The sequence below is a fragment of the Mirounga angustirostris genome, unplaced genomic scaffold, assembly GCF_029215605.1.
Source record: "Mirounga angustirostris isolate CCGP_5_RB_7025 unplaced genomic scaffold, mMirAng1.0.hap1 SCAF_7, whole genome shotgun sequence".
Classification (NCBI taxonomy): domain Eukaryota; kingdom Metazoa; phylum Chordata; class Mammalia; order Carnivora; family Phocidae; genus Mirounga; species Mirounga angustirostris.
The window spans coordinates 148186051-148212988 of NW_026991715.1; the positions used below are offsets into that span (position 1 = coordinate 148186051).

The following is a 26938-nucleotide window of genomic DNA, read 5'->3' on the forward strand; positions in this document are numbered from 1 at the left end:
CCAAGTAAGTCATAGTCACAGGTATTGGGGATTAGCGCAGGGTGGTGGGGGGAACAGGACACAATTCAACCCATAATACGTTTAGAATTAGTTAAAATACATAAAACACTTGGAAGAGTACCCAGAGCAGAGTAAGGCCACAGTCTGTCAGCTAGTGAAGGGCATGCCTCCAGCTGCAGAGAAGGAAGGACAACAGACGGAGGGAGGTGGGACAGGGGAGAGGTGCCTGGAGGCTGCCGTGTCCTGTGCCCACACGACCTCGCTGTCCCTTCCCCGGCCACCAGGCCAACCTCACTGCACCGCCCAGCTCTTCCCATGACTCCCTCATCCCTGGGCATGGACCAGCCTGAGACATGGTGAGAAAAGAGGGGAACGAGACCCAACCAATAGCCACACAAAGAGGTGGCGACAGTCTGCTCTAAACGCTGTGAGGAGAAAGTACGGCCCAAAACGTTCTTCTTCCACCTTTCCTCTTGGTGTGAATCCTCCTCCAGCAGGACCTTTTCTTCCTCACTGCTCTACTGGGAATCAGATTCACCCGTCCCCTGCCCTTGCAGGCCCATCCCCTGGTGGACTGCTGTCCCCTCGGCTCCCCCCTATCCCTCGTGCGTTCACCACATGTTTATTAAAGGCTCAGACGATGCCGGGCCCCCCTGAACGCTGCAGCTGCAGAGGGAGCAGAAAAGGGCCCAGCCTTGAGGGGCAAGGAGTCGAGTGAGGCGAATCAGGGCGCAGATGATGACAGGGACGAGCCGGCTGGCCCCCTGACGGGTGTGCAAGCCTCAGAATGCAGAACACCCCAGGCCTGCCTGGGGAGGGAAGGAAGGCTTTGTGGGGAGCCTTGTGAGCCCAAGTTTAGATGGAAGGGAGATGAGTCTGTGGGGTGCAGAGAGTTTCAGGCCTGGCCTGGCCGCAGAGCCCCCGGCACAAAGCACACAGGGCGGCCTCACCAAAGGAGGCCAGATGGACTGAACTTTGTTTTAAAGCAAATTTTAATCCTGGAAATGTGCATGTATGTCCTAAAGATCATTTACGCTAGTAAATAGATATAAGGTTTCCGGTTTCACCAACTGGAAGTGAATTTGACGCGCTCTGTAAAATGATAAATTCAAGTCCTCATCGACTCAATCCCAGGCCTCTGAGTTGAAATGTTTACCCATACAAGCAAAAGTGATGATATTGTTGGAATGACATATTCATTCCTATAGCTCTTGCTACCATACATCAAGGATACCTTTCAATATCTTGCCGTAGCTTTTCAAAAGTAAAAGCAAAGAAAATTAAAAAACAAAAAGTAAAAAGTTGCTCTACTTGCAAGCATAACCCCAGAAGCACCAGGGTGACATTCTTCAGGCCTTCCTCTAGGTGGCAGCAAAGCTCGGGACGCTCCCTGGGATGCTGCAGTTCAGAAGGGAATATTTCTGGACACTGGATCCTCCGTAGGTGCATGTAGGTGGGGCAGGGGGCAGGAGTCCTGGGAACACGGGGTGACCATTCTGCCAGAACAAAACACGCAGCTTTCCTTACCTTCCTCTAAGGAAGGAATGCACTTTGCCTGAACAAGGCCTACCCAGACATGGAGGGTAAACCGGACACGGGCCAGGAGATACCTGCTGGAAGGGGAGTTCCTTGGAGACCAGGACACTATCTGCATGTCCTTGTACGGCCATGTGTGTATGGAGACTTGGTAGACACCTATTAGGCGGAAGAAGAAATAGGAAGGAACAGAACTCAGCATGTTTGATAGGATTTTGGGAAGGCAGAAGCCCTCCATTCCCTCTAAAAATGCTGCGCCCACCCGGAGACTTCATGTTCAAGGGCAGTGAGGGCACCTGGGCTCGGTGGTGGTGGTGAGCTCTGTGAATTAGCCTCCAAAAGCTGAGATTTTCCCAAACTTGAACATGCCCAGACGCTTTGGAGTCTAAAGGCTTCGTGCAGGTTAGTGAAATGAGGCACACCTTGTCACTTGTTTGGCCAGCCCTAGAAAGTAGTAAATGCTCAGAAAGACTTGTGGCCTCTTGTTATTGGTACATGTGTTACATTGCGTTCTCAGTTCAAGTTCACTATTACAGCTAGGGGTGAGTGTGCACGTGGGGAATGCTCTCAAGGAGGAACACGACTGGCTGGTGAATCCTGGGCGTACCACCGTGAGCCTGGACAGCTGCTTTTGTTAATTAGCATCAAGGATATTGTGCTGAGTATCCCCCTCCTATAAAATCTTCGCTGTCTGAAACCATATCAATAAGAACAGGAACATCCTTCTGCTGCCTGCAGGATCTGAGCAACGTCAGTGACTCTGACACAAAGAAGTAGCCTCCATTTCCATCTGGATGCAGAGCTTCATCAGGGCTGGGGGGAGTGGTGAACACAACATCCCACATTTATCTTACCTTTGGGGACCCTGAGTCGCCTTCTCCAGCAGGGCCCAACGTTAAGCCCTTTTACACGCAAACCTGCTCTGCTGCGAGTATCTCCAACCCAGCTTCATTCAACTTTGCCCCAACCCACCCTTTCCCGAATCCTCTGATCACCCCAGCCAGCCCTCCATTTGGCTCCCCTGGGGTGCTGTCTCCCTTGCCTCAACAGTCAGTAGGCCTAACTTCACGTTGGTGGTCTTTGGCTGTTGGACTCCATCATAAGACATTTTACCTTAATACACGTGCAATCCTGTCTCAGAAGACAAGTGTCTGTCTGCCACCCTGTCCCAGAGTCCCTGACATCTAGTGCACACTCTGTGATATTTTGGGTTCCAATGATTGCAAGAAACAATATCTCTTAATTACTCTACTGTTTTTTCCTTTAATTATGGAAAATTTTGAATACACAAAAAGTTTAGAGAAAGAAAGGTGTAATGAATGAATCCATGTGAGTCCTTTTATTCAGCAAGAAAAATCAGCAGAATTTTCCAATCATGTTTCATCTGTTTATTCCCTTTATTTTCCTTTTTTTTTTATTGGAAGGTTTATAGAGAAATCCAAACTATCATATACTTTTACCCTAAGTACTTGGGTATGCATCCACCACCATGAACAGTTTTGTTTTTTTTTTTTTAAATCTAACTATTCTACCACTATTACAAGTAACAAAACTAATAATTATTCTCTATGGTCACTTAGTAGCAGTAAGGGGCATCTCCAAAAACATCCAGCAGCTTACATCATGTGTGATGGTGAAGCACTGGATATTCTCCCTGAAACCAGGAATAAGAGAGAAATCTACTTTTATGAGTCTCATTCAACATCATACTGGAAGTCATGCCACTCCAATGAAAAATTTAAAAATGTAACCATATGGGAAAGGTAGAAAGAAAACCATATTCACAGATGACATGATTAGAAAATTCCAAAAAATCTATAAGAAAACTTTGTAGAATGAATACATAAGTTTGGTGAGGTCTTGGGATGCAAGACTGCAACAGAAAAAACTACATTTAGAAAGCAGAAATTGTAAAAATATTATCTACATTAGCTCCAAAAACAATCAAATATGCAGGTATACATCTATAGAAAATATACACGGGATCTGTGTTGGAAAACTACAAAATTTTGAAGAAAGACACGTTAAAAGACTTAAATGTATGGGGAGACATAGCATGTTCCGGGATTGACAGATTTGATGCAGTAAACGCATCAGTTCTGTTTAAATGGTGTAAGGATTAACTGCAGTCCCAATCAAAATCCCAGCAAGACTTTTTGTAGATACAGATAAGCTGTTCCTCAGACTTATATACAAAGATGGAAAAGTTAGAAGGTTGGCACCTTCCCACCATCCTTAGCTTGCATGCTCAGGTCTTCCAGGCACCCCTCCCTTCTAGGTAGACTCTGTGTCACAAATGTCCTCCCACCCCCAAGGGTTCTCAGCATGCATTTTGCACTTCAGAACATCTGAGGGGCTCCCGGGTGGCTGAGTCAGTTGAGTGTCTGACTCTTGATTTTGGCTCAGGTCATGATCTTACAGGTTAAGAGATTGACCCCATGTTGGTCCCTGGGCTAGGCTGGAGTCTGCTTGAGATCCTCCCTCTGCCCCTCCCTCCGGTCAAGCTCTCTCTCTCTCTCAAATAAATAAAGTCTTTCAAAAATTAACATTGAAGAACATTTGAGATATCTTTATCATCTCTGCAAACGTTCCTTCATATTTGGAATGGCTGTATAATTGCCTTTCATGGATGAACCGTGATTTCTATTAGAAGCCCCTATTCTTTAATATTTATTGAAGGATAGTCAATACACAATGTTATATTAGTTTTAGGAGCACAACTTAGTGATTCAACAATTCTGTACATTACTCAGCGCTCTCCAGGAGAAGTGTACTCACCATCTGTCCCCATACAGAGTTACTACAATACCATTGCCTGTATTCCCTATGCTTACTTTTTAAATTTCTAGACTTATTTATTTTAGAACTGGAACTTTCGAGCTTTTCATAGTCTTCATCTCTATTTTCCATCCCCCACCCCCTTCCTCTCTATCAAATCAACCAAGGAGATCCTTCACATTAGAAAGAGAAAGGACAAAAACTGTATTATCATCTCAACAGTTGCACAAAAAGCATTTGACAAAGTATAGCATCCTTTCTTGATGAATATTCTCCACAGTGTAGGGACAAAGGGAACATACCTCAATATCATAAAAGCCATATATGAAAAGCCCACAGGGAATAGCATTCTCAGTGGGGGAAAAACCGAGAGCTTTCCCCCTAAATCAGGAACAGGACAGGGATGTCCATTCACCACTGCTGTTCAACATAGTACTACAAGACCTAGGCTCAGCAATCAGACAACAAAAGAAATAAAAGGCATTCAGATCAGCAAAGAAGTCAAACTTTCACTCTTCACAGATGATATGATACTCTATGTGGAAACCCAAAAGTCTCCACCCCAAAATTACTAGAACTCATACAGGAATTCAGCAAATTGGCAGGATATAAAATCAATGCACAGAAGTCAGTTGCATTTCTATACCCTAACGAGACAGAAGAAAGAGAAATTAAGGAATCGATCCCATTTACAATTGCACCAAAAGCCATAAGATACCTAGGAATAAACCTAACCAAAGAAGTAAAATTTTTGTACTCTGAAAACTACAGAACACTTATGAAAGAAATTGAGACAGACACAAAAAATGGAAAAACATTCCATGCTCATGGACTGGAAGAACAAATATTGTTAAAATGTCTATGCTACCCAGAGCAATCTACACATTCAATTGAATCCTTATCAAAATACCATCAACATTTCTCACAGAGCTGGAACAAACAATCCTAAAGTTTGTATAGAACCAGAAAAAAAACAAACAAACAAATCGAATACCTAAAGGAATGTTGAAAAAGAAAAGCAAAGCAGGCGGCATCACAATTCCGGACTTCCAGCTCTATTACAAAGCTGTCATCATCAAGACAGTATGGTACTGGCCAAAAACAGACACATAGATCGATGGAACAGAATAGAGAGCCCAGAAATGGACCCTCAACTCTATGGTCAACTAATTTTCAACAAAGCAGGAAAGAATATCCAATGGAAAAAAAAGACAGTCTCTTCAATAATTGGTGTTGGGAAAATTGGGACAGCCACATGCAGAAGAATGAAACTGGACCATTTCCTTTCACCACACACAAAAATAGACTCAAAATAGCTGAAAGACCTCAATGTGAGACAGGAATCCATCAAAATCCTACAGGAGAACACAGGCAGCCAACTCTCCCACCTTGGCCACAACAACTTCTTCCTAGACGCGTCTCCAACCGCAAGGGAAACAAAAGCAAACGTAAAGTATTGGGACTTCATCAAGATAAAAAGCTTTTGCACAGCAAAGGAAACAGTAGACAAAGCCAAAGACAACCTCCTGAATGGGAGAAGATATTTGCAAATGTTTTATCAGATAAAGGGCTAGTATTCAAACTCTATAAAGAACTTATCAAACTCAACACCCAAACCCAAAAAATTCAGTCAAGAAATGGGCAGAAGACATGAAGACATTTCTCCAAAGAAGACATACAAATGACCAACAGACACATGAAAAAATGCCCAACAGCACTCGGCATCAGGGAAATACAAATCAAAACCATGATGAATTAGGGCCTCATGCCTGTCAGAATGGCTAAATTTAACACCAGAGGAAACAACAGGTGTTGGTGAGGATATGGAGAAATGGGAACCGTCTTACACTGTTGGTGGGAATGCAAACTGGTGTAGCCCCTCTGGAACACAGTACGGAGGTTCCTTGAAAAGTTAAAATTAGAGCTACCCTACAACTCAGCAACTGCACTACTAGGTATTTACCCAAAGGGTACAAAAATACTAATTCAAAGGGATATAGGAACCCCAATGTTTACAGCAACATTATCTACAATAGCTAAATTATGAAAAAAGTCCAAATGCCCTTGGACTGATGAATGAATAAAGAAGATGTGTGTGTATATATATATATATATACAGACAGACAGACAGACACACACATAATGGAATATTACTCAGCCATCAAAAAAATGAAATCTTTTCATTTACAATGATGTGGATGGGGCATTTCATGCTAAGTGAAATATGTCAGAGAAAGACAAATACCATTTGATTTCACTTACATAGAATTTAAGAAACAAAACAGATGAACATGGTGGGGGAGAGAGAGAGAGGCAAACCATAAAACAGACTCTTAACTGGAGAGAACACACTGAGGGTTGTTGGAGGGAGTTGGGCGGGGATGGACTAGATGGGTGATGAGTATTAAGGAGGGCACTTGTGATGTGTCCTGGGTGTCATATGTAAGTGAAGAATCGCTAAATTGTACTCCTGAAGCCATTATTACACTGTATGTTAACTGACTGGAATTTAAATAAAAACTTCAAACAAACAAACAAACCCACAAGGTGAACAAACCAAAATTAAGTTTACATTTATGTGTTGATTTGTAAGTCTGATGTTTAAAGTGACTAACCGCGGGGAGCCCCATCAATTTAATGAGCCAGGCTACAGGAACCTGGTGACAGCAAGCTCTCTAGATCCACTGACAGCACATCACCGGGGAAGAGGCGTCCAGGGAAGTGCAGTCTTGCCCAGTCCCGCCTCGGACCGCCGGCATGCCCATGATCTGGCTACGATGGTCTGGAGGACAGCAGTGATGGCCCCGTTCCACGCCCAGAGTCACACTGCTGCTCTCACCCTTAACAGCCCTGGTGGGGGTCTGGAAACCAGTGCAGGCAGGATATCTGGGCTTGCAGGAGCATCCTTCCATATCCCTGCGTTCATAATGCCCTTTGTAACATCTCTGGATGTACAGCTCGCCTCCTATCTGGTTACAAACGTGGGTGTGTTTACATCCATCCCTTTTACTCTCAGCCTTCATCAGGCCAACCAAATGTGGAGAAGCCCTCCATCCAAGTCATTTCTCAGAGGTTTGAAAGCCTGGGAATTAAAGCCCTATTATGTTGAGCCACTTAAGTTGAGTTTACACTGGCATTTAAAAACAAAATAATTGTCAAAGCTTTTAAATGCGAAATGGAGATGTTAAGGTTGTTTTATTTTATTTATATTTATGATTATTTTTTTAAACCTTGTTTTGAAACCTCCGCATACGCCGTGAGGCTTTGTGCTTAGGTCGGGCCTGGCTCCATCTCCGAATGGTCCGGAAGCCCCGCGGAGAAAAGCTTTCCGCCACACAGGTTTCCCCCGCCTTCCCGCTGGATCACCCAGGGGCCGTGTCACCTGCAAGGCACCGAACCCTGCCACATCTCCGCTCTCCCATCGGCGCAAAGAACGAGAGGCTCCTTTCTGGCCTGAAGCATCGATGGGTTTAGGAGAGCTCCTGATAAACATCACATGCCACGTGAAATGTGCTGAAGCCACGGCTGCACCGCTAACGAGACACGACGGCTTCTTGGCTTTCTCCTTCCCTGGCGGGCACTGACAAAGAGTTCTTCCCACTGGGCCTCCCCATGCTCACGTCTGTCCAGATGTCGGAAGACATGCCACAGGCTTCCAGCTGCAGTTTGGACTCGGGACCTCCCACACTCCTGAGAACGGCCCGCGGGTGCTTGCCCCCAGGTCCCAGTGGGGCTGTGCAGGCAGCAGAGGGCCTGGTGGGCGAGCGCAGCGGGCTGCATAGACAGTCACGAGGGCACTGGCAGTCAGCCCGAGCCGGAGCGGGGCAACGGGATCCAGCCGAAGTCAGCCACAAACCCGTGATGCTGCGGTGGGACCAGGAGGAGGAATACGGCACAAGGCGGAGGCGGTCACCTGCAGCACGGAGCTGAGCTGATCCCCTGCAGTTACCCCCGAGGGAGTGTGCATGCTTGTGCGATTAACTCACTTCCTTGGAAAGTAACTGTTCATTCTTGTCCCTTTCCCTTCTGCACAGAACTTTGCAAGGACAATTTACAGACATGAGGGACTTATATTAGACTCTTTGACTTTCGATTCCACTCATGCCTGGAATACATAATAGGATCATATAGGGGAAAAAAGTTTTTAAAGGAACTAAGACCTCTAAATAATGGAAACTGGCAAAGTCTGTCTTACCTAGTCTCTCCTCTCTGCCCGGCAGACTCGGGGGTGGCGGCCTTCCTCGGGGCTACCACTCACCTCCTGAACCAGCACCATACCTCAGTAGATGGCAATGCCTTCTGCTGTGGACCCCAGGGCTTCACTGACCCTGAGACGCCTACAGGGGAGCGTGCACAGCACCACACAGGGGTCACACCCAGTCAGGAGTCAAAGAATCAAAGAATCAAGGGCAGGCCTCAGCCCAGGAGGGCTGTGGACAAGAGATAAAAGGCACCTCCAGGTCGATCTGGCAGGCAATTCTGAGAGCTCACTCCACGCTGCTCAGAAAGTTCTGAGATGCCCTCTGTCATGACCTTGATAATTCATCCTTATACCGACTTTCCTGCTCCTCTCACTCCTCTGGTCCTTCATTCACACTCTCTGGGATTATTTCCCAAATAAGGCAAGCATCAAGCCCTTGTCCTAATTGTTCCTTTAGAGGGAACCAAGTTACAGCAACTGTATTCCTTTATTTAGTCACCAAATATTTATTGAGGACCTACTGTGTGTCAACTATTTGTTGAGGACCTGCTTGAGCCATCAAAGAAGAAAAAGATGTGTCGCCTTGCCCTCCAGAGCTCTCAGTCTAGTGCATAATTAAATGTCACCTACTGAAACAAGGAAGAGATTCACATCCCTAGACGGTGGAAAAGGATTTTATGATCAAATTATTTCAGTGTCAGTTTAAGCCACCTTCTCAAGCTAATTGGTGTCAGCTACCTTCCACCTTCCACACCATGATACTGGATTACCTATGCAAGGTTTGCCAAGTCTAATGACCAACTGACCACCTCTGTAGGTCTTTAAAAGAGGTTGGAGAGGCTGAGAGAGGTAATAGATTATAAGAGCTTTTTTTTTTTTTTTTTTCCCCTATGCTGGTGCTTTTATGAGGACTTCTGCCCACGGAGGGGAAGGATGAGAGACACTTTCCCTTCAATTCACATGAAGGAGAGGTGGTGGTGCTCTGTCTCCAAGCTCTAAGGACATATCAACCTTTCATGAGATGTCCCCTGGAGCTTGAGGACCAGGTGGACTGGTGTCTGACCCTTGTCTGATTCATGTCCAACTCATCTGTCCTGCCAAGCAAAGAGGTGGGTATTAGGGCAAAGAAGGCACATGGGGTTCTCAGACCTCATGGGGGCCCATGAGACAGAGTGGTGGCTCAAAGTCCTGTCCTGAAGTACCTCCAGGGGACACCAGGAGACCTCAGCATGGAGGTGCCACCTTGTGCCTTGGCCTGACAGGTCTCTAGCCACCAGGCTGCGTCAAGGAATTGCAAAGAGATCCCTAGTAAGAGGGGGTGGATGAGAAGGTAAAGGGCTGTCCAGAGACCTTTCAGTCTGGTCCCCACCTACCTGTGCACCTTCCCTTCCTCCCAGTCTCCTCCTCATGAAGCTCCACCCCCCTCTTTTCTTGCTGCCCTTGGAGCACGTCAAGATTGTTCTGCCTCAGGGGCCCCACAGTTGCTCTTCCCTCTGCTTGGAAGGGACTTTCTGGTAGACTTTTGCAAGTCTGGCTCTTCATCATTACATTTCTGCTCCACTCTCACCTCCTCACAGAGGCTGGCCTTTGCAAGCACCTGGTTAAAGTACTTCCCCAGTCTTTGTCATCTTCTTGCCGTTCCCCTCCCTCACTTTTATGAATCGTGAGTTTCTGCTCCATGAACTTTAAGCCAAGGGAACAGGCCTGTTGAGCCAGCATTCAGATCTAAGACCTACAACCACGTTGGTAGAGGGGGCCTAGAGCCCTAACCAGAGCCGCGGACACGCTGATTTGATTCATGGAGTTTTACACCCCCACCGGCCTGATCCGTAACTCCCAGCCACATGTGGGCACCCTGCCCTTGCACTGTGGCTAGCGACACATGTTAAAACAATCATGTTTTGGACAAACTGCGCAGAATAAATATCGCATTACAATGAATTTCACCTGTGTCTTTTACCTTTTCGGCGTGGTTACCAGACCGTTTTAAGTTACCTGTGTGCTCCCATCGCGTTCCTACTGCGCGGCGCTCTGGACCCTCGTTAGGTGGTCTTTTCCCTTCTACCAGCGGACTGTAAGCCCCGCGTGGCCTCCTGCGGCGCGGCTCAAGGACGCGCCTCCAAGGTCGGCGCCCAGGAGGTGCGCGGTCAGGAGCCGGCCCGCGAACGGGCGGTCGGTGCGTGACCGAACTACGCTGCGTGGAGGCGGTCAGCAGGTCGGGACGTGCTGATCCCGGCGGCATCTCCCACCGGGAACCCCGACGCTGCCGCCGTGCAGCTGGGGCTCCGAGGACGCACCCAGAGAGCGCACCCAGAGAGCGCACCCGAGGCGCGGGAAGGGGGGCGCTGCGCGGAAGAGAAGCTCCGGGAGGGGGGCAGGGGTCCCAGCCCGGCGTCGCGCGGCCGCGGTTTCCAGGCAACGCGGAACGCGGCCGCCCGGCTGCTGGCAGCGGGCAGGCTGGGCCCGACATCGGCGGGCGCGAGCCCTCACCGGGGTGGCATGGAGGACGACGGAGAGGAGGAGCTCCCCGCCGCCACGCTGCGGGGCAAGCCCCGGCCGCCGCCCCTCTCGGCGCTGTCCGCCTTCAGCTACATCCCGCCGCGGCGCCTGGACCCCAAGGAGCACAGCTACTATTACCGCCAGGCCAAGGTGAGCCGCACCGGGGAGGGGCTGCGCGGCGGGGCGCGGCGGGGCGGGGGCTAGAGGACGGGGGATAGGGGCGGGGCTTCACTGCCACGGAGGGGCGGGGCGAGGAGGTAGAGGGGATGGGGAGGGGCTGCAGAGAGGGGAGGGGGCTGGAGGAGGGAGATGGGGCGGGGCTTCACTGCCAGGGAGGGGCGGGGCGAGGAGGTAGAGGGGATGGGGAGGGGCTGCAGAGAGGGGAGGGCGCTGGAGGAGAGGGATGGGGCGGGGCTTCACTGCCAGGGAGGGGCGGGGCGAGGAGGTAGAGGGGATGGGGAGGGGCTGCAGAGAGGGGAGGGGGCTGGAGGAGGGAGATGGGGGCGGGGCTTCACTGCCAGGGAGGGGCGGGGCGAGGAGGTAGAGGGGATGGGGAGGGGCTGCAGAGAGGGGAGGGCGCTGGAGGAGAGGGATGGGGCGGGGCTTCACTGCCACGGAGGGGCGGGGCGAGGAGGTAGAGGGGATGGGGAGGGGCTGCAGAGAGGGGAGGGGGCTGGAGGAGGGAGATGGGGGCGGGGCTTCACTGCCAGGGAGGGGCGGGGCGAGGAGGTAGAGGGGATGGGGAGGGGCTGCAGAGAGGGGAGGGGGCTGGAGGAGGGAGATGGGGGCGGGGCTTCACTGCCAGGGAGGGGCGGGGCGAGGAGGTAGAGGGGATGGGGAGGGGCTGCAGAGAGGGGAGGGGGCTGGAGGAGGGAGATGGGGCGGGGCTTCACTGCCAGGGAGGGGCGGGGCGAGGAGGTAGAGGGGATGGGGAGGGGCTGCAGAGAGGGGAGGGCGCTGGAGGAGAGGGATGGGGCGGGGCTTCACTGCCAGGGAGGGGCGGGGCGAGGAGGTAGAGGGGATGGGGAGGGGCTGCAGAGAGGGGAGGGGGCTGGAGGAGGGAGATGGGGGCGGGGCTTCACTGCCAGGGAGGGGCGGGGCGAGGAGGTAGAGGGGATGGGGAGGGGCTGCAGAGAGGGGAGGGGGCTGGAGGAGGGAGATGGGGGCGGGGCTTCACTGCCAGGGAGGGGCGGGGCGAGGAGGTAGAGGGGATGGGGAGGGGCTGCAGAGAGGGGAGGGCGCTGGAGGAGAGGGATGGGGCGGGGCTTCACCACCAGGGAGGGGCCGGAGGGGGGATGGGGGCGGGGCTGCAGAGCCGGGGAGGGGCGGGAGGAGAGGCGGGATGGGGGAGGGGATTCGTTGCCAGGGAGGGGTCAGAGGAAAGGGGGATGGGGGCGGGGCTGCAGAGCCGGGGAGGGGGCGGGAGGAGAGGCGGGATAGGGGCGAGGCCGTCCTGCGGCGTAGCGGGGCTGGGGTGGAGCTGCACTGCCGGAGACCGGACTGGGGCCTCACTGCTAGGGACCAAGGCTGTGGAGAAGACCAGGGGAGGGTGGATGGGGCGGGGCTGCAGGCCGGTGCTACACTTCGGGGCAGTCCGAAGGTCTGGGCTGCAACTCTGGCCTGGGACTGTCGGGCAGGGCTGCAGGGGGGTAAGGGGTGGAGGGTGGGGGCCTGTGCGGGTGTGCGCAGCCTGTGAGGGCGCAGGGGCGGGGCGTGAGGAGACATCAGAGTCACAGGGGGAAAGAAGGTGGGAGAGCGGCCTTGCTCCGGGGCACCTTGACCCCAAAGAGTACAGTTACCAGGACGGCAAGAGTAAGGTGGACCTCCCCCTCACCTAGAGAATGAGCGGGGGCTGAGCCCTGTGTGTGTGTGTGTGTTGGGGTGGGGGGCATGCTCGCTGGAATGAGGCGCTGGGGTTAAGGCATACAGGGTAGGGTGGGGTGTGAGAATGCTCAGCCTGGTGTCCTGAGCTATTTGGGGGGTGAGTTAGGTCAACCGTTCTTAGGGGAAGGGTTTGGGAGCCTCTGGGCTTCCAGAACTACTACCAGGGGCAAGGTGACCGCTCTGCCCTGGATCTGGGAGAGGGTCTCGGGAGTGCCAGGGCTGTGCAGTGGACTGAGGCAGGACTCCCTCTGGGGTCAGCCTGACAGCCCTCAGTGCAGCGACTGTGCCCAGAAAGTCACGGGTACGGACACCCCTGGAGAGCCCCCTGCAAACCGAAGATGACCACGAGGCAGATCTGGACAGCCGCCCGTGGGGAGCACAGGGCAGGAAGCCCTCATTAGATTCTCACCTGGCTGCAGCAGGCACGTGGGCCTCATGGGGAAAGCCTGCTGGTCTGTATAGGCCATTTTGAAACAGAAGCTGGAAAGGAACCCAAAGGAAGAGAATCAAATTCAGAACTTGTCAGGAGTCCTCTACTCCTTTCATCAAGCCATTTTCCCTAAATGTCTCCAGTGTGTCTTGGGGTTCAGGGTGCAGGGGCATCATTATTCAAAGATGCTCAGCCTGCAGAGACAGTGAGTGGCTCAGGGAGGGTGGAGGTGAGCCAAGTGCCTGGGAGGACAGAAGTCTTTCCCTCATTATGTGTGAGTTATTCCCACAGAATCCGTCCTTCCTTTCCTTTCCTCCTCCCCACCCACAAGCCCTAGAGCCCCGGTGAATCCCCATTCAGATCAGGTCAGCGCACACTGGAGGACTTGCCATGCATGAAATGTAAGAGAACATCATGGAGCTTAGTCTTACAAACACAAGCAGTGCTTTCTAGTTTAAACAACTGTTACAGGTTGAATTGTGTCCCCCTAAAATTCTCATGTTAGAGTCCTCATCCCAAGCACCTCAGAATGTGACCTTATTTGGAGATGGGGTCTTTATGGAGGTAATCCAACTAAAGTGAGGTCATGGAGGGTCCCTCATCCAGTATGACCAGTGTCCTTATGAAAAGGGGCAATTTGGACCCAGAGACAGACACGCACAGATTGAAGATGGTGGGAACGGACGGGGAGAAGATGGCCTTCTACAAGCCAAGGAGAGAGGCTGGGAATAGCTCTCCCCTCGCCCCTCAGGAGGAACGAACCCTGTGGACACCCTGATCTCAGACTTCCAGCCATCAGAATGGTGAGACAGTACATTTCTCTTGTTTAAACCCCCCAGTCTGGGTGCTTTGTTTTAGCAGCCCGAGCAAGCTAACACATAACCCTTGGCCAGGGGGATCTCATATCTGTTAGCACCTCTCTGTTTGGCTTTGAGCAATACGGAAGGACGGGAGGACGGAAGGAAGAAAGGGGACATCTGCAGCACGCTGTCCTTGCAGCCCTGGTGCCTATGCTCCTAAGCATGAATATCCACCAGGTATGAACACTGGGGAGGTTCTGAGCAATGGTGCCCAACCTCATTGCCACGAGGGACCTCATATTTTTTCCTCCCATGAGAAATATGGTTTTTTTTTTAAAGATTTTATTTATTTATTCATGAGAGACAGAGAGAGAGAGAGGCAGAGGGAGAAGCAGGCTCCCAAGGAGCAGGGAGCCTGATGTGGGACTCGATCCCAGGACGCTGGGATCATGACCTGAGCTGAAGGCAGACGCTTAACCATCTGAGCCACCCAGGTGCCCGAGAAATATGTTTTGAAAGAACTTTTATCTGTAAATAATTTCATGTATTAAATGAATTTTACAATTTAAGCATGCAAAACCTGTATCATTGCCAATTTATGACTCATGCAGAGCATTCCTGCACAGCATGAGAGAACCAGCCGAAAGGCCAGGAATCTCCGTGCTTAAAGTTGGTCCATGCTGTTTTATTGAGAGAACATAAATTTTGTCTGGCTTCCTGACAAAATGAAAAAAAGTTACAAATACATCATTTTATGTGTGCCTTTGAGGAGTCCTATTAAGTACCACTTTGAGACTATGGAGAAATAAGATAAAAGACTAAAACAGATGGGGGTCAAGATACATATTTATCAGAGATAAAAGCCAGGTTGCAGGTTCCTGCTAAGAATTCTGGGTAAAAATTGATTGCGGACACTGTAGCTCTGAATCAGGTAGATATACCTACCCGGCCACTGCAGCTGTGGGCCCCAGAAAAAGCAGAGCTGAACCCCCACCCCCTGTGGGCCAGGTACTGCCAACAGGAAACGAGCAGAATTGGACATGGCAGGTCCAGTTTATTCCTAAATGCACCAATCTGATATGTGACTCTACCTTTCTGGGGACAAGACGCAGAGAGATGCCTGAGGTATGAGGTGCCCGCGGCTCTGTACTTAGAAGGAAATCAGGCGTAGGCAAGAAGTATGCCCCTCTAATTCAGGGGTCTGCACACAAAGGCCCTTGGGCCAAATTTGGCCCACTACCTGTTTTAATAAAGTTTTATTAGAACACGGTCCCATGCTCATTCATTTAGTAGTATCTGTGGCTACCACCAGAGTTGAGTAGTTGCAACAGGAAACCATGTGACCTGAAAGCCTAAAACAGTGACTATCTGTCTCTTTACACAAAACGTCCGCCAACCCCTGCTCTGATAGATTACTGTCCCTGGAAGTTAGGAATGGGCCTTCGAATGAATGAATGCAAAACAGACTTTATGAAAAAAAAATTCGGTACAGTTTTGATAACTGGGGTCACAAGCAAATTCAAATCCTGAAGTCTTTAGTGTCACACAGAAGAAAATGATGTAGCAGAAATATTAACACCTGAATAAAAGAGCCGTAAAGGCCGCAAGAAAAACAAAAGGCATTTCAAAGTACATTTACTGGATAGCCGCCAATGGTAATAACCTGCTCCTGGGGATTATATGAACTAGTATTTAATCGGCTGGGGGGCTGCAGAAGCTGATTCTCTACCGTGAGATCAGTTGGACTGAAGAGGATGAGCTTTGTATCACAAATTTGCTAGAGGACTCAGCTGCCTCTCAGTTAACTGTGAACCCAGGCTGCACCCAAAGCTGAGAACAAATTGGCAGAATTAGCTCTTAAGTCAATTACTGTGGGACACACTCAGTGATCAGTTAGTAGCACAGGCCGAGGAGTCTTGGGTAAAAATACTGGCTCCGTTACCAGCTGAGCAGACTGCCCAAGTCACAAACCCTCCGTGTCACTTTCTAGGAAACAGTCCCAGCTTCATGGAGTGATTATGGGAATTAATTTAAGTCATGGGTATACAGTCGTACATAGGAAACCCCATGTAAGTAGGGCTGTGATTATTACCGTTTGCTTTTGTTAGTGGTCATTCGAGTTTCCTTTCACTGAAGGTTAGTTTCCGGCCGGTGTCTTAGATCCCTCACCCTTGTTTGCTGTCAGAGATTTACAGGTGAGGCAGGTAATCTGAGTGTCATTCTGGTGGCTTCTAATCTAAGGCATCTCCCCTGGAAGAGCCCAGAGTTCAGGCTCTTGGATAATGAGCCAGTAATGCCTTGGATCCTGAGACAAATCTGTCGTCTAAAGCTGCCAGCTAAAATGTGATCAACTCCCATACTGCCCCCGAGGGAGCTCTGGCAGCGGGGGCTTTTCCTATAAAATTGTTCCGATGGCAGCAAGGCAGATTCAGTTCAGTGATGTCTTTAAATTACTTTTTTTCCTTCTTCTGCCTTACGCAACATTTCTGCCACTGAAATGGAAAAGCTAAGTCAAAGGACAATGCCCTTTTATGAAAGATTTTATTAAATTTCTCAAAGTTTAAGAGCTACATTAAAAAAAAAAAAATTCTTAGGTGGTTTTAGAATATGCTTTCCCTCATGGTAAGCCGGATTGTAGATAGCTGTGTCTCAGGTGAAGCTTGGCTCAGAAAGCCTCACCCTAGCTTTAGTGAGATTAGCCCACTTTCCTTCTTGGTGTATGGTGGAGGCAGGGAGGCGAGAGGCTGTTTCTTGACCCTCCTGATCAGGGAGTTGCCCTTCACCGAATGCAGCCACGCACTTTGTAGATAAAACGATGCATGTTGACTGTCCAGAGATGCCCACATCCAGTGTATAGGAGGTGTTCAGTACGAGCCCGCCACCCCCCACCCCCTCCGAGATGGAGCCTCTTCATCCTTAGGCACGGAGCAATCTGCCACGCAACCTCAGCCGCTCCTAAGGGCTCTGGAGGAGCGGTAAGCTCCAGTTCTGGTGCTCCTTTACTTCTTAAAATCTAGGCAGACCCTTGCACCCACATGCTTGCAGTAAAAATGAGTGCCCGCTGAATGAAGTTATGAGCACCCCCCAGAGACGTTTCCTTCCCCCTCCCTGCCCGTTTTTCCTCCTGTACATGTTTTAGTATCAACTGACTAAACATTTTACTTAGTTATCTTGCTGCTTGTTTCTTCCACTGAAGTCTGAGCTTGTGAGGACAGGGATTATTGTTGTCATGGTTCTGTCCCAAGCAATCTCAACGGTGCCCGTCTCATTGTGGGCGCTTCATAAATACCGGCTGCAGTGAATGAAGGAGGCGTGCAGGAATGGGATGCAAAGTTTATTTAAACCAGGATAAGTCACTGACAAGATTAGCCTCTTAGACTAGATAGAGGTTCCCTTTGGCATTACCTGCTGCCTGGGTTTTCCTTGGCCTTGCTCTGCTCCTCAGGGACCAACACTGGGAGTGGACGGTGTTGCTTCTTCTGAAGGCGGCTGCATCTTCCCTGTCCAGTGACAGAAAACTAGAGGTCTGTGGGCGCAAGGGGTGGGGCTGAATGTCTTCCTCCAGGGCAGGTGGAGCTTAGCAAGAGGAAGGGTACCCCGAGGGAGGGAGGAAGGGTGAGGGGAGAGGCCGTGCGCGCGTCCTTCTAGCCGAAGTCCTACGTATGGGCCGAAACAGCTGGAGTCGGGGGTCGTCCGCTGTGCGCACATGAACGCAGTGCTGTCTGACTGTGTTTAAAAGAACATGTTTACACGCAGAACACACAGCTGTGCATATGTATTTGCAGCTTGCCCTTTTCATGTAACACCGTATCTTAGACTTTTTTTCTTTTCTTTTCTTTTTTTTTTTAAAGATTTTATTTTTATTATTTGACAGAGAGAGAATGAGAGAGAGAGAGCACATGAGAGGGGGGAGGGTCAGAGGGAGAAGCAGACTCCCTGCCGAGCAGGGAGCCCGATGCGGGACTCGATCCCGGGACTCCAGGATCACGACCTGAGCCGAAGGCAGTCGCTTAACCAACTGAGCCACCCAGGCGCCCACTTAGACGTTTTTTTCAAAGTCATCCCCTTTTGAGGGGTACAGTGACACAGGAAAAGGAACAGCGTTATCCCCAACAGATCTGGCCAAGTTTCAGCACGGGTGGCTCAGCCTTCCTTCAGTGATGTGAATAGCTGGGGGGCGGGGGCGTGAGGGCACTGGAGTCAACAGAAGCAGGAGCAAGTACCAGGTCTCCTCTTGGCGACAGATTGCGCAGACCCCTCACTCAGAGACACCTCCAGTAGGAAATACACGTGAGATCAAAGGTGGGTGTTTGTTCACTTCAACTCAGGGGTAAGGCGGCAGGTTCTAGGGCTCTGGTTTTGGGCAGCACTGCCAGCAACAGATCCCTTAAAAGTAGTGAAAAAACCGCATTAACAAGGCTGCTTATGATAGGATTCTTATTAAACTGGTAAAATTTTCAGATTGTTGGAAAAGTTACAACCATTTCCCAAACTTGTGCCCTTAGATCTAGAAACAGAATCTTTGCCACAGAGGAGCCAAAGAGAAGAGCTGAGTACTGTCCTTTTAAGAGCTAACATTATATCCTTGACAAGCGACAGTCCTTCTGAGAATGGAATTTTCAATGATGTTAGAATTAATGAAAATGTCCTCATTAAGTTTCACATACCGCTGGACCCCCCTGGGGAGAAGCACTAGACTTACCAGAAGTAAAAATGAGGCCCCTATGAATCAAAGGAAACTCTTCTGGATCACCTTGAGAATTGTCTTTTTTTTAAAAGTAGGTCACACACTGGTAGGCAAACAGTGTCTGAAACCCTCCGGATGAGAGGTAACAGTACTATGCCCACTAAGAGAGGAAATGAACGCAGCCTGATCACAGCTTGATTAACGTTTCGGTCCAGGCGGGCTGGGATGTGCTCTGGAAGCAAACAGACCCTGAACCCTGAGAGTCTTAACCAGTGTCAGAGCCTGCTCGTACATTTTAGCATTTTGTTTGAACTCTGCATTCGTTTGGAAGCCTGAAATCAGGCACGGTGAGAGTATTTCTACTGCAGAAATTAGCAAATGTTACAAGTCAGGTCTTTTTTGTCCAGAGAGCTGCTTGTTAACATAAGCACACCACTGGCCTTGTGCATATAAACGTTAACATAATGGAAGAGTGTTTCTTTCTTCATGTGTGTTTCTCCTGCCCAGTAACTTGGGAAACCAGGCTCCTTTTTAGTGGTTCCCAGATGTGCGGATCTTTGGGAGCTTGCAGTCCTGCATTGGACCCTCTGAACTTGCTGGTCAAAGAGCCAGGGGAGAGCATGGAGGGCACATGAGAGCTCTTATGGACCACCACCTAGAAGGTGATGCTCGCTGGTTTCCCCCACAGTTGTTTGCCAGAGCTTGTCACCTGGCCCCAGCCTAATTGTGATCGCACCTGGTGATTGTGGTCTTCTGTTTATTCTGGAAGAGAAAGTGTGTTCAGTGAGCACATAACATTACCCCTGCCCGAGTACCACGGTAAAAATGTATTAATTTCCTTTTTCTCATTACCTCGTTTGAATGGACAATAACAGTGCGTTTGTATTTAAACGATCTGAAAGAGAGGAGGAAAGGACGGACTCAGGTCCCAGTTTGCTGGAGATCTTAACTCCTGTTATTGGTGTGAGAGTGTGTGTAACCCCTCTGGGGGGAACTGGGCACAGAAGTGCGGGACCCGCAGATGCGCCCTTGTAGGCTGGAGGCGGTAGAAGCCAGGACTTCCTCAGGTACCTGCTTGCTTTAGGCATGAGGAACAGGGTTATGCTGCAATCACCAACAGCCTCCAAAGTCTCAATGCCCCAAATAAGGCTTATTTCTCACGTTAAAAGTCCAACGGGGATCCGAGGGATGGCTCTGCCCACGAGAGTCACTCACCAACCGCCGAGGAAGCTGCTAACACTCACGGGAAGCTTCAGGGGTCCCCACAGGCTTTTACCTGGTGTCCCATGTCACCCCCCACTCATAGTTCATTGCTGAGAACTGGCCACTTGGCTTCAGTCGCCCAAAGGAGCAGAGGAGATTAACCCTCTGTGGAGTCAGGAGTAGAGCAGAACTGAATATTGGTGATGTCGACCAACCCGGTTGTCTGGGTTGAATGGTCTACTGACTCAGTTTACTTGAAGCAGAATGCGTTAGCTCCATTCTTACTTTCCATTGTTCACAAGATGGCTGTTGCTCGCTGCCAAGTGTGTGCGTTGGAACTGCCATAATAAGGTACCACAGACCAGGGGCTTAAGCAACAGAAACTTACTGTCTCCTCGTTCTGGAGGCCAAATCAAGGTGTTGGCAGGGTTGGTTCCTTTGGAGGCTGTGAGGGAGAGTCTGCTCCAGGCCGCTCCCCTTCGGCTGTGGATGGCCCTGTTCTGTGCCTCCTCACATCATCTCCCTCTGCGTGTCTATGTCGGTTTCTGAACCTTTTTAAATAAGGACACCAGTGCTCTTGGATGACGGGCCCAACCCTACCCCGGTATGACCTCACCTTAACTAGTTACATCCTCAGCGCCCTTATTTCTAAATCACCTTCTGAGATCCTGGGGGTTAGGACTTGAACGTATGAATTTTTTGGTGGATGCAATTCAACGCTTAACATGCAGGGAGGGGGCTTCCCTGGGGCTCCAGCCATACGGATGCGAGGCGGCCTCTCCCGTGCTGACTGCAGCCACAGGGACTTCCTGCCCGAGCCGGGCAGGTGCGGATTCTTCCTCTCTGGTGCTGCTGTACTTTGTGCATACCTCTGCTGCTCCGTGGGCATTACCTTGAATTGGTTAATTAATGAGTTTATTTCCATTCTCAGCCTGCGGTCTCCTGTAAGATGGGGACGCCCCTATTTTTGTCCTGGAGCCGAGCTGGGTGCCTTGTCCGATGGTTAGAGCAATGTACTTTGGAGGTTGAAACGTGAAGGTCTCCATTCTTACGGCATCGGCCCAGGGCCACTGTTATTTGCACTGGTAGGAGTATGGGTCACCTTAGGGGAACTGAAGGCAAGTGATCAGACACCACACCCAGAACGAGACCATGCTACATTTTAACAATACTCAAAATGCAAAGGGACAAAGGGAGATCACCAGAGAGAAAATAAATGGGCTCATTTTGCTTTGTTTTTTAAGAGCAATGATACGCGTGAGAGAGGAAATCTCTTGAGAGATTTTAATAGCAAAACACCAGTGAACCCAGAAGCTCTGTTTTGTGATAGCATCTAAATCCAGATTGGTTTTTATTAACGCGATTTTGCTTCAAACCATGAAGGGATGAAAGACAGAAAGAAGAAAGATTAATAATTAGCATCCAGGAAAAAAACAGATTTTCGGCCTGATTAGGTTTTGGAAACGGACAGTCACATTGCTAAGTGAGGCTGCCGGCCTGATGAGGGGCTTTCCCCCCCTTATTTCTCAGTGACAGACAAATTCATTTGTACTCTGGAAAGTGGTAGATACGCAACATCCCTGCACAGTAGAGAGATGCTGTTCACACCCTGTGGGTGCAGTGAGATCCCTCGTAAAGACTGCTCTAGCAGATGGCAAGATGGGCAGGCACTCCGGAACTAACCTGCTTCTCAGGTGCTGCTGAGGCTTGTCTTTTTCTTTTTCAAAGATCCGATTGATTGATTGATTGGTTGGGGAGCAGGTCTTTCTGTTGCAGACTCCCAGAAACACACTCACTTCACAGGGTCAGCCAGGCCAGAGGGATTCTGGCGACAATGGGACATCTAGATTATGACCACGAGCCCAGCTTAAATCCCTGTAAGGGGATGGTGTGGGGGCGACGGGGTATTTAGCTGCTGTCTGGGTCGGCCTGCTGGGGTCAGCCGGGCCGGGCCAGGACCTCTGCTCTGAACCCCAAAAGGAAGGGTCTGCATCGTGGTGCCTTGCCTTGCAGAGGCCAGCATTCCCACCTTTGGGGAATTTACGTCCCACCATCCCGGCAGAGTGCGTGGTGTGCTTGAGCCTCTCTGTGTCACTTCAGGGCCCTCTGGCCTGGTGGCTTCCCAAGAAAGGCTAGCTGCAAGGTGTGCTGAACCTCTCCAGGCTAGAAGCAAGCCCCCAGCCAATGCCCCCAGTTTCTGCGGACATCCTACCTCCTACACACTGTTCAAGATACTGAGATTTCTCCATCCTTCCTACAGGCTTTAAAAAAAGTCTTCATTTTATTTGATTATCAAATGTCTGATTTTTATATAACCAAAGTGATTGATACTTTCTTTGTGACATTTTCCCCAATACTTTTATGCGTAGGAGGTCCCTTATGGATTTTCTTTTCAGTTGTTTTTCTAAGCCATCCAGAATTGACTTCTGATGATAAATGTGCCGTGAAGATCCAAGTTTATTGTTTTTCCCAAATAGCTAGCCGATTTTTACAGTACCCAAAGTGGAATAAGGTATCTCCGCCCCACTGATTTGGGCTTTCTGTTTTTTAACCCGGGGTGTATGAGCTATACTGTAGGTGGTCTTCAGGGCAGGTGAAGGCCAGGGCCAGCCAACCCAGTGCATGAACAGACCCAGGAGCCCAGTAGGTGACAGAGGACAGTGCCAACAAGAAGCTCCTGCAAGCTGACCTCATTATATGGCCATTGGGGCACAGACTCCAAAGCCACGGCTCCTGCCTAAGTCACTTGGAATGACTCTGAACTTGGGCAAAGCAGGTGAGTAAGTGCCACAGGCGTGTTGCCGTTGGAATTCTTAGAAACCTAAAATAATCCTAAAAGCTCACCTTGTTTTCCTTACTAGGTAGTTAACTGCACCAGGGAGGTGGCCGTGTGTGTGAGCAATCTTCCCGACTCCCCCAGCAGGAGCGGCAGCTCTGGCACAGGACAGGTGGCCCGTGAGGGACTTGTCAAGGATGGGGTAGGAGCCACATCACTCCCTGCCACTTCCACTGCTGCCAGCCGCGCTGAGCCCCGCAGTCGGCGAGGATGGGCGGTCCCCTTTTCCCAGCAGACCAAACCCATGCCGTGCATCCCGTTCACTGTTTAGCTTCTACCTCCGCGTCCTGCAGTTGGAGGAAATTGTTCTAGCATTACTGCCCGGGAAAACAAGCAAGCGAGCAGGCAGACGCCCTGTGACCCCAAATACCGGCGAGACGGCGAGTCTCAGTTTACTGCTGGAAGATCCAGGGCAGTGGGCCCTTGGCTGGAGGAACATAAAGGACAGGCCTGACTTACACATGAAGATTAAAGATGAGCTAACACAAGAATTTCTTTTCCTTTTATTAGGTACCAGATAAAGCAAATTAATTTTTATATCAAGAGAAATTTGGGATGAAAAAAATGGAGATATTTCAGATGAAAGCTGTTTACGTGATAATTTTCTAATACATCAAAGCTTTGCGTGTGCACGTATTTTTATATCTGTCTGATGTATGTGCATATATTATAAATGTACATATATTATATATCAAATATATATATCCATGCATTATGAATGACATCTGTTAGAGCTACCGCATCTGATTAAAGGAAATATTTCTGTCTCTTCGGAGAGGGATTTGTACTAGGTGCCCACCTGTTGGCAGCAACTTACAGATACTTCTGTTCGGTTATATTGTCTCAGTGTTCAGTTATGGTTAATTTTTTAAAGCAGTACAAGCTTATTGCAGAAAACCTGAGAAATACAAGACAGGTGGAAATGAAGGAGAAAAACGTACATACTGAGTGGATTACTGTTACGTTAAGGTTGTGTGTTGGTGGTACAGTCAGAGATCGGGAGGGTCAAGTGCCTTGATCAAGGAGGGGTCTGTAGGAGGTGCAGAAAAAGAGCCACGGGGATGTCCCCACCTTGCTGGGCCTTTTGGGGACCTGCTCTGGTCGTCCAGGGTCTGCTCTGGGGTGATCTTCCCGAGCACATACTCAGTGCAGACGGGAGACTGCACATCTCCACTGTCCATCAGGGAGAAGCCTGGCTTCCAAGCTCCACGAGGATTTCCGTGGCCCAGCCATCCAGTGAGCCCATGCCTGGCTTTCTCTTTTTATTCCCAGACAGGAGTCATTTCCCTGTACGACTGTGTTTTTAACAAGAGCCCAGGCTACGACCAGAAACTGCACCGAGACGACAGAGAACATGCAAAAAGCCTGGGACTTCACGTGAACGAGGAGGTAATGTGAAGACCGACTGCTGACCAAGTGCGAACAGATTAGCTGTGTGTGCGCATCTCTGTTTACCAGCCTGCTGTGCTGACTCCCGCGGGCGGTCCTCCTCTTCCTCGCCGCCCCCGGGGCTGGACTCAGGCGCTTCCAGTTCCCTCTCTTCTCCTTCTGTGTGTTTGTTTCTGTGACTCTGTGGTTTAGTTAACAGCTTAATGAAGGCAAAACTAAGAAGTTCTTTTCAACAGATAAGGCAGGTTTTTGCTTAACTTCTGAGTCCTGGCTGTCCTAGTTCTCCCATGGACCCTGGGAGAATAACAAGAATATGCTCTCTAGTTTAGGTACCGGCCTCCAACCTCCAGGTACAGGCAGCTCCTCATTTGGGTGTGTGTGGCTTTCTGAAAGGGAGGGCTCGGACTGAGGTCGGCTGCACAGCTGTGTGAGCAACAGAGGAGCCAAACTCCCAGGCCCCAGGGAGGCGAGGTCTGAGCCACGGCAGGTGTCGGGTGCCAGGAGGCTGGGTGTCTCCTTAGCGGTGAGACCCTCCTGGTGCCTTCCTGCACTCGGGACACGGTCTCCACGGAGTCTGATCTGAGGACAGCATGGTTATTAAGAGCCAGGTGCTGAGTAAATATCATCATCTTTTCCACAAGGCACAGAGATCAGAACGTAAGAGCCTCTGCTGGGATTTCTTTCTTGCTAGAGGATTTTTGCCTGTGGCTGCTATTGTTAAGAATGCTGGGGGCGCCTGGGTGGCTCAGTCATTAAGTGTCTGCCTTTGGCTCAGGTCATGATGGGGGGGGAGAGGGGGGGTCCTGGGATCGAGCCCCACATCAGGCTCCCTGCTCAGCGGGAAGCCTGCTTCTCCCTCTCCCTCCCCCTGCTTGTGTTCCCTCTCTCACTGTCTCTCTCTTTGTCAAATAAATAAGTGAAATATAAAAGAAAAAAAAAATGTTGCCATGACACTTCCAGGGAAACTTTATTTCGATGGGAAGTTAAGTGGTGAACTATGAGGTGTAACTACATAAGTCACAGACATTAGGTGTTTTCCTATTGCTTTTGTTTATGTGAATTCATTCCAAGTTGGCAGTGACTTGGCTAGTGTTTTCCTGTCATAACATCTATATCACGCCCCAGATTCTGAGTGCCTTCCATGTGCACTGAGCATAGAAGGGGTGAGAAAAAAGTCCCTGTCCTCTTAGAGCTGACGTTCCTACGAGGAAATAGAAAAATAAACGTCCTATACATAGGGAACTGAATTCCAGGTCATGGTAAGTGGTGTGCAGAGAAATAAAGCCTTTTAAGGGGCACAGGGAAAGTGAGAGGAGATTGGGGAGCTGGGGAGGGAAGGGGGTCGGGAGATAAGGGGGACTGGGAAAGTGGGGGTGTGGGGAGATGGGGGGCATCGAGATGAGGGGGCCTGAGGAGATGGGGGTCAGGGGAGATGGGGGTGCCGGCAAATGGGGGGCAGGGAGATTACAAGGTGGGGGGTGGGAGGGGGAGGCAGGCAGGAGGACAGCGGGAGGGAAGGGAGGGGAGAGGAACACCATCTGAAGTGAGAGGGGGGTGAGAGGGCGCCTGGTGGCGGTGCAAGCTCTTTGCCCTTCCTCTGAATGCCATGAAGGACTTGGGGGCCATGAGGGGCTCGGAGCATGAGGGACAGGATCTGACATAGTTTAGGCGGCCCCCTGGCATTAAGAAGCACGTTAGGAGTGCGGCAGGCAGAGAGGGCTTCCAGGACACAAGGTAGGTCATGTGACCAGGGAGGTGTGCACTGACCCCGTGTTCTGGTGACCCCGACAGGAGCGTCAGCGGCCTGTGGGAGTGCTGATGTCCTCGGTTTATGGGAGGCGCATACACCAGCCCGTGGAGCCCCTGAACCGGGACCACGGCCGAGCCAACCACGTGAAGGCTGACTTCTACAGGAAGAACGGCATCCCCAGCATCAAGACGCCTGGCTTTGGGCACGTTTCTCCAGCCTGATGCCCCCGCTGTGGCCCGGACCGTGGGGTGGCACAGTCGGGCAGCGCTGGGGCCTTATTGCACCCCCCGCTTCACTGGGGTCAGGGAGCTGGCCTGCGCCGCTTGCGCCTGGACAGTGGGGGGACGGGCCCGGGAGCCCCTTTTCCTCATGTGGCCGTGGTGAAGACCTTGGCCAAAGGCCTTTACTACCTGTGATGAACATCTCGTGGGATCATGTCAGCTGAAATGATGCCACAGACTGATCCATTGTGAGCACTTGAATAAAAGGAAAAGTGTTCCCACTTGACCGTGGTCTGGTGACTCTGTTCACTGTTTCTCTGGTTTGCCAGGCTCTGGGGGGCGCTCCCGGGAGGGGCGTGCACACCCTTTCTCACCAGCTATGGAAACCAGGGCTGCCTGAGTCTGCCTTCCTCCAGGAGGAGATATAATGTTATCATCTCCTTTTGGAATAATTGAGCTCCAGATCCTACAACATCCACTCCCCCGCCCCACCCCAGAGGACTGAGCTGTAAATAACACGAGTTTGCACAGTTTAGGACAAAAGCCTGGTAGGGACGGGTGGTCTCTGTGGCCAGTAATGCCGCTGTCCCTCCTCGCCTCAGGTCCTGGGAAGAGATTGGGCTTTGGTGTGAAATTCTGGCTCCTGCCTTTCCCAGCGGCATGGGTACAGAGCCCGTCATTTCACCGATCGGAGCCCACCTTTCCTCTTCAAGTGGGAGTTCCA

At 50.4% G+C, this 26938-nt stretch overlaps 1 protein-coding gene and 1 long non-coding RNA gene across 3 annotated transcripts; one reads left to right on the forward strand and one right to left on the reverse strand.

The window, feature by feature from the left end:
* Positions 1-924: 924 nt before the first annotated feature.
* Positions 925-11025, reverse strand: LOC123834533 (uncharacterized). Of its 2 annotated transcripts, XR_008505156.2 has the most exons (4): positions 10511-11025; positions 1833-1980; positions 1611-1695; positions 925-1496 (listed from the first exon to the last, which is right to left on the reverse strand). It is a non-coding gene; the product is annotated as an uncharacterized LOC123834533 (long non-coding RNA). The 2 variants fall into 2 exon arrangements; XR_010413366.1 differs by lacking the exon at positions 1833-1980.
* On the forward strand, positions 10913-26499 carry CFAP90 (cilia and flagella associated protein 90). Its single transcript, XM_045863653.2, has 3 exons — positions 10913-11164; positions 24127-24243; positions 26035-26499. Exons 1-3 carry the CDS (start codon positions 11015-11017, stop codon positions 26212-26214), a joined length of 447 nt encoding a protein of 148 aa, XP_045719609.1. The 5' UTR covers positions 10913-11014; the 3' UTR covers positions 26215-26499.
* The last annotated feature ends 439 nt before the right edge of the window (positions 26500-26938 follow it).

What these genes read in the sequence shown, in the direction of transcription:
- CFAP90 (XM_045863653.2), top strand. Translation starts at nt 11,015, where the DNA reads ATGGAGGACGACGGAGAGGAGGAGCTCCCCGCCGCCACGCTGCGGGGC. An exon ending in ACTATTACCGCCAGGCCAAG is followed by an intron (nt 11,165 to 24,126) that starts GTGAGCCGCACC and finishes TTTTATTCCCAG; the next exon opens with ACAGGAGTCATTTCCCTGTA. An exon ending in GACTTCACGTGAACGAGGAG is followed by an intron (nt 24,244 to 26,034) that starts GTAATGTGAAGA and finishes TGACCCCGACAG; the next exon opens with GAGCGTCAGCGGCCTGTGGG.